The 7,302-nt window shown below is 34.5% G+C and overlaps 1 protein-coding gene across 2 annotated transcripts; it reads left to right on the top strand.

Annotated features, from left to right (window-relative positions):
* Nucleotides 1–19: 19 nt before the first annotated feature.
* LOC105645960 (alpha/beta-Hydrolases superfamily protein) lies at nt 20–7,302 on the top strand. Of its 2 annotated transcripts, XM_012231714.4 has the most exons (8): nt 20–534; nt 1,239–1,364; nt 2,571–2,669; nt 3,870–4,012; nt 4,416–4,524; nt 6,137–6,244; nt 6,497–6,637; nt 6,719–7,302. In XM_012231714.4, the coding sequence occupies exons 1-8, from the start codon at nt 463–465 to the stop codon at nt 7,133–7,135; spliced, it is 1,215 nt and encodes a 404-aa protein (XP_012087104.1). In that variant the 5' UTR covers nt 20–462; the 3' UTR covers nt 7,136–7,302. The 2 variants fall into 2 exon arrangements, with proteins under 2 accessions (XP_012087104.1, XP_037495656.1); XM_037639728.2 differs by lacking the exon at nt 2,571–2,669.

Here is a 7,302-nt window from a genome sequence, read left to right on the forward strand (position 1 = left end):
AATAGCCCATCTGTAGAGATCAGTCGCATGGTCGTTCGACTACCACAATAAACTAGAATTCCTAAACGACGGGCTAGTAAGTTGATAAGGAGGAATGTACTTTTTCGTGTCGTTGGAACGATAGAAAATACTTTCTGGTGAACCTAAAATTCCAGCGAGCAAGACAGAATAACGCTGACGAGCAGTTGAAAACGTTACCGTGAATTGACCGTTGAGACCAAGCCACGTGTGTTTATTCATCCGGTCAACCACTTTCTCCGATAATTACAAATAAATAGAAATTGAAAATTTAAACGAACAGCCAATACTAACACGATCATCAATAATAATGAGAGAGATGATAGGGGAAAAGAGGAAATAGCTTTTATTCTCGAAATAAACAGTGATTTGATCTATCAAATCCAATTTCCTTTTCTTTCTTTTCCTCTCATGAGATTTTATGTTTCATAGCCGCAATCAGCAATGAAAGGCGTCTCGTCGGCGCCCGGTGATTATGTTTACTTCAAGTCTCAAGTTCCTCTTCACAAGATCCCTGTTAGTGTTTTTCCTTTCTATTGATTTCGATTTTTTGCCATTTTAATATGAATTTGGCCATGGGTTTTATCAGTTACCTTCATTTTGTTACTGGGTTTGAATTTGTTTTAATGGTAGTTGCATTCTCCTTGGCCAATTTTCTGCACTGGGTTTCGTTTTCTTTTTTTTTTTTTTGTCAATTTCGACATGTATTGATCTGTGTTTTTATTTCTTGTTTGATCATGGCTTTTACTTGTTAATTTGCTCTGGCTACTGGGCATGCTTTTTGTTTTAATCATGAAGTCTTGTATATGTCACTGACAAACTTAGACTTACATACAAGTACCCCATTGATGGGATTTGGTGTCTCTATCAATCTAAAAGATGCAATATTTGGTCTCGACATGCTTCAACCAGTAATTGATTGAGGTTGTAGCTCTATATTCTTATGAGCTTGATTTTTATTTTATATTTTACTCATTTAAGTGTTGCTTATATTGAGTGCTAGTATTGAATTCCACGGATTCGCATTCTCCATTTTATTATCTTACTGCCTTTTGTTTATAAAGATAGGCTCTTTGTTTTCTGTCAGTTGTTTGATTCAAGTAAAGGCACATTTTTATTTTCTTTTTCTTGAAGATTCTTATGTGATCCATCTGAACTTGTATTTTACCATCTGAACTTGTATTTTACCTTTTCATTTTGCTGTTTGTTCTCCTCAAAAGATTGGCACAAAGCAGTGGCGGTATTACGATTTTGGTCCAAAAGTGGTTCCACCTCTTATTTGTCTTCCTGGAATAGCAGGGACAGCGGATGTTTACTATAAACAGATAATGTCATTGTCCATGAAGGTAATTAACCAGATTTTGTAGCTAGCTAGAAAGTGGATTGACATGTTTAGGTTTTCTTTTTCTGCTTTTTATTTCTTTTGTGGAATAATTTGTTGACAATTGAGTTTTTCATGCGCATTACATAGGATTATATGTTGCTTGTATAGCTGTTCTAGAGAAAGCCAGTACTCGCTTGGGACTGATGATGTCATGTCCTAAAGCATGGTACATGATGCGGGATTACTGTTTCTCAAAGGAAATATAAGGAAACCAACTAAAATTATCGAAACAACTTTTTTGTTTGGAAAGATTTATTCTTGCCATAATTGTCGAGTACATGGCAAGTTTATCATTCGGTAGTCGCCAGCATGATATGTATATCAATAGAATTATCATATATCTTTTATATAATAATAAGCCCCGCTTTTCTTATCTTTGCAATTGAGTTAGTTCTTTTCCTTTTCTGCTTCTAAGCTATTTAGAACAAGTTACATTATTGATCTCATTCTCACTTCAATTTTATATGAATCTGCCTTTTTCTGTCGCTAAAATGGAAAAAGCAAAAACTTCTCTTCACAAAATCAATTCTAGTTCATCAGTTATGGAACCTAGGGGCTAAGTTGTCCCATTCGGTACTTAATGGTCAAGGAGAATACCTCATGGGTCATGTAGACTCAGAACATGTTGGAACTTGGAGATATGTGTATTATTAGATATAGAAATATGCATCATGCCTTCATTCTATTCTAAGTTCAATCTATATTATCCATTTCAACAGAAATATGCTAAATATATGATAAATGCTCGGGAACTATATAATTATAAGGTTCAACTGTATTCACATCATACATGACGGCAATCATTTGGACTGCTTTGTTTATTTTATTTTCTCGTGGGAAGCAAACTGCTTGACCTTTTACTGTGACCTGTCCTTTAAAAACTGGACCAGTCTGTTAAGTTGAAGGTAACAAGTCCTATGGCCAATTTCTTAAAAATATTATCAAAATATATTAAATTTCTTTTATATTAACATATAAAATATTTTCAAGTTTAAAAATAAAATATTGAAAAGTTATGAACTGAAAACCCAACCCAAAAATTGGTGTTATGATGCCTGGTCGGACAGGCAACTTGTCCATTATTTTTTTCGTTTTGTAATTTATCTCTTTGTAGTTGCTCTCATCCTGTTTCTTATATTTTTTTTTTTTTTTTTTTTGGCAAATTCAGGGTTATCGGGTGATTTCTATTGATATTCCGCGTGTATGGAATCATCATGAATGGATCCAAGCATTTGAAAAATTTTTGGATGTCATCGATGTTCATCATGTAAGACCTTCATTAGCATGTATCACATACTTTTCCTAGCCCATGAAGCTGTCATATCACATTGAAACTTTGTACATGGTGTTCTTATAGTGTGCCAAATGTTTGCTTTTCTTGACACAGCTTTTTAATGATTTCAAGTGCTTCTGCTATTTTAAAGGTCTGTAATGATGAAGTTACTCCACTTGTTACTTTGAGCCATGGAAATAACTTTCTACAAAAGTAATGTGAAGGCTGCATATATTAATTCTTCACAGAGCTAACAAATAGTGTGCACTGAGTCACCCTTTTTAGAGTGGTCGCTTAACTTAGTTTAGATTGTAAAATGCTTTGTTAGCAGTTACTGAGTCCAGAAGGACCAGAACAGCAGAACTTATTATAAGGTTGATTCATTGATATCTAAGCACCACACATCTCGTATATTCTATATTACTAACCTATGAGAGAAACTTTTGGTACCTTTTTCAGTTCTATTTATATGTATTTGGTTCAACGCCAAGGAGTTACAAGATAGATCCATTTCCTTTATGTTTTTTCTTGTAAAGGATAACCTTTGCTGTTTTGCTCATAGTTTCCGAACAACACATGCTATATTTTCTAACTATATTGGTTCATGTTAAATAGTCTTTGAACCAGATCTACACAGTCAAGCTGTAGAGAATTGGTAAGAATTTGTGTGACAATCAACTATGAGTAAAAGCATGAAATAGCATGCTCATAGTGATCAAAAGTTTATAAGATTATCATTGTTGTGATCATTGTGTTGCACAGAAATGGATATGCAAAAACGTGGAAACATGGAAATAATACAGAAAAACAACATTTTAATTATACTTTTAGATGGGAAAATTATAAGGAGAGACGAATATGCGGAAACATTTCCGAAACGGAGGGAAACACCCATGGCTGAGAGTTTTGTGCATCATGGAATCAATATAATGCTAAAATACTCTATTGTTTCTTGATTTCCTTTAATCACTAGGGACTTATAGATTGAGTAATAATTTATTGTTGGCATTTGGATTAATTGGGGCCTATCATAAAAGGAAGAGATTGTAAATTTGCTCACCAGTGGCATAAGTTCAGTTTATATATCAAACTGAAAGTAACTAGTTATATATTTGCATATATCGCTTACTATTTTCATTCATCTTATTGTCAACTTTTGTTACTGAGAACTGATTGAATAATGTGTATTAACAGGTACATCTGTATGGCTCATCTCTCGGGGGCTTCTTAGCACAACTTTTCGCACAGCATCGTCCAAGACGAGTGAGGTCACTAATACTGTCAAATACATTTCTGGACACACGGGATTTTGCAGCTGCAATGCCATGGGCTCCAGTGTATGTTGTCATATTATTATATAATCTTTATTATTTTATTAACCATCTTCCTTAGTAGAATCATTGGCATTATATTACAATACATATTTGATCACTTGATAACATGGAAATCATATGCATGAAAGATTCTATGATTATGCAAAATAGAAAGGATACATGACATTTTGTATAGGTACACTGCACACCAGAAGAATACAGTTCATATTAATTAGGGATGGCTAATAACCAGGGGAGCTTTTTATGAGATATTAAGAGACAATGATATTATGTGAATGAAACATTTCCTCTACCTAAAGATTGCATTACCTAAAAATTGATTTTTTTTTTTTTTTCTCTGGCATGTTTTCCCGGGCATAAATTTATAATCTTATCTAACAAATTGATTTGTATATTATTCATGCAGTGTTAGCTGGACCCCTTCATTTTTGCTTAAGCGTTATGTCTTAACTGGAATTCGTGATGGTCCTCATGAACCATTCATTGCAGATTCTGTGGATTTTGTTGTTTCTCAGGTAGTGTCTTAAACCTAATTCTACAGACCTTGCTGAAAAGCCCATGTCAGTTGTTCATTAACATTATCTCTATGATGTCTAAGCAGTCTCCTTTTGATGCTTTTAATGTTCTCTGATCTTTTTATCCTACAATCAAACTCCATCTTGTAAGGCTTGCATCTACAATTGTTGAGGGTCATGATGTTCTTTTCATTTTGCTATATCATCAACAACCACCTGTTCAGATTTCAGAGGGTGGGAACTGCAGTCATAGATTATTCACGTTCTGGAGATTGGAGTTGCTCATGTTATTTGCTAAAAATGTTACCATGTTCAGATTTCAGAGGGTGGGAACTGCAGTCATAGATTATTCACGTTCTGGAGATTGGAGTTGCTCATGTTATTTGCTAAAAATGTTACCATCCTTTTAGTGGGAAGATGCAGTTAATGATTTAAGAAAGCCCACAAGAATACAGTTTTATAAAGTTTTGAACTTGAAGTTTGGGTTAGCATAAAAGTTCCAATGAAGCGTTTCAGTTCACTTATTTTAAAACAAAAGTCTCTTGTTCAAAATATTAAGGATATAACAAGTGTAGAACAGCATGCATGTTCTTCATTTTGAATGTTGGTTCCTTGCTGAATAGTGTTGCTATTCTTGGAATCGCTGGACTTTGCATTTGTTTTTGGCTTTTTTAGTGTTATTAAAATTTCTATGACCTATTAGTAAGGAGAATGTTTCCCTATCTTCTGTATAAGGTGGATTCATTCTTACTTATGCTCAAGCTTTGTTTGTTTTACAGAAAATAATTTGTCTATGCAAAATGTTCTTTTCAGAAAAAGTTATTTTCTGTTGTCTAGTCTCTGGCAAATTTTATTTCTTGTTATTAAAACAAACAGGGGAAAAGTGGAGATGATCAAACTTCTATAGGAATAAGTACAAACTTGCGGAATACATAGAGATGCCAAGTACACAATCTTCAGACTACTTAGTGGTATAGACACATATATCACATAATACGATTTTGTGATTGGTGAATGATTAGTAAGAATGATAACAATCAAAATTCACCACTTTGCCATTCTCCTTCATAGACACATATTGTCAAACAAGAGTGTTGCATGCTTATTCGTTTTCTTTATCCTTGCACTTTGAACTAATGAAGAATGCAAGACATGTTAGGACTCGTAATCAACACATCCAAATAATATAATACATTGAAGAAACCAGTCTAGTAATTTGTCCAAGACACTTCGTAAGAGTAAAGTTAAAAGTAGAGAAGTCCAAAGATTTTGTATATGCTCATGAGTGATTTTTGTCCACACATGTCAATATTCACTTTTTCATTAATTAATCATGTTGAGAAAAGCACCCGTTCATGAAACAAGTTCAATACATATTTTTCAGTAGAAAAGAAAATGAATTAGTAGATCTAATTGAGAGGAGAAATTTCAAGTTCAGAATCAGTAGAATATAGAGGAAAGTTCTGTATTACTTTTACTGTCGACTGTGACTTTGACAGTGGCCAGGCTGGGTGATTACTGATGGACTGGTGGTTAGCATGGTGATTATCAAACGTTGGAGCCTTCGTATTTTGCTGTCCTTTAACTTTGTGACTCGTGCTTATTAATTCAGGTTGAAACGCTTTCAAGAGAAGACTTGGCTTCCAGGTTGACCTTGAATGTTGATGCTGCTTCAGTTGGATCTCTTCTACTTTCAGATTCCTGCATCACTATAATGGATGTAAGCTGAAGCTTGCTTTTATATGTGTTTTGAGAAATCATTCCACTACTCATGCATTATTAGAATCTAGATAACAAGGTGATTGAGGAAGTTGTTTTTCATTTTAAGGAAACTGGACCGTAACTTATTCCCTGTACAAAAGACAGTTACAACTAAAGCTTTGCTATGTGCCTTTTTAATTTGATTACTAAAGTTAAATGCTTGCTAATAACCCTATTGAACCTTCGCATATTTACTGCTTACTCATCGAAGACAAATGATTATTGTGCAATTCCTCAACAACTCAAAGACCAATTGGGTGAAAGATATCCTGAAGCAAGGCGGGCTTACTTGAAAACAGGAGGAGATTTCCCATTTCTTTCTCGCCCAGATGAAGTCAACTTGCATCTTCAGGTTGATAGAATATCTATGCTTGCTTATATACACTCTGCTTGCCAACATATGCTGTATTACTAACTGTATATCTGCATATAGCTACACTTGCGACGAGTTGGGGTTGAAGCTCGACCAGATTTAGTCCGGGGCATCCCTAAAGATGGTACTGGTGGGAGTCACAGTGAAAAAGAGAACGAGAAAGAAGATCCAGATGATCAGCCCAAACATAGAGAAAACTCCGAAAGTCCATCTGGAAAAAATCAATTGCCTCCTGCATCAGAAAGTTCAGAATCACATACTGTAGACGAGCAGCTACTTAGTAATGCAGAAGTTTTCCTCATTGATCAGAAAGATATTTCAAATCTTTGTGAACTACTGAAGAAAGAACAAATTATAGACACTGAAAGCATTTTGCAGTCTACCTGGGCGAGTTTTCTTCCATTTTTACTCTCTTCTTATATGCAATCATTGTACACTACAACCAAATTGTTGTCAGAACCTAAGGCAACCGGTTAAATTAGATTTGCACACGACTGTTCACATGGCTGTGCTAAATTTCCACTAGCATATTTGTTGCAAATGGACTCTCCTGGAGGTTGTTAGTGTTTTAGCTGTGAACCCAGTTGTTCTGTTTGACATAGTTGTACATTTGTACATTTGGCAATCAAAATTTTTTCATGAAA

This window comes from Jatropha curcas, chromosome 4 (genome assembly GCF_041381405.1).
Source record: "Jatropha curcas cultivar XTBG-Jc1 chromosome 4, XTBG_Jcur_1.0, whole genome shotgun sequence".
NCBI classification, from domain to species: Eukaryota; Viridiplantae; Streptophyta; class Magnoliopsida; order Malpighiales; family Euphorbiaceae; genus Jatropha; species Jatropha curcas.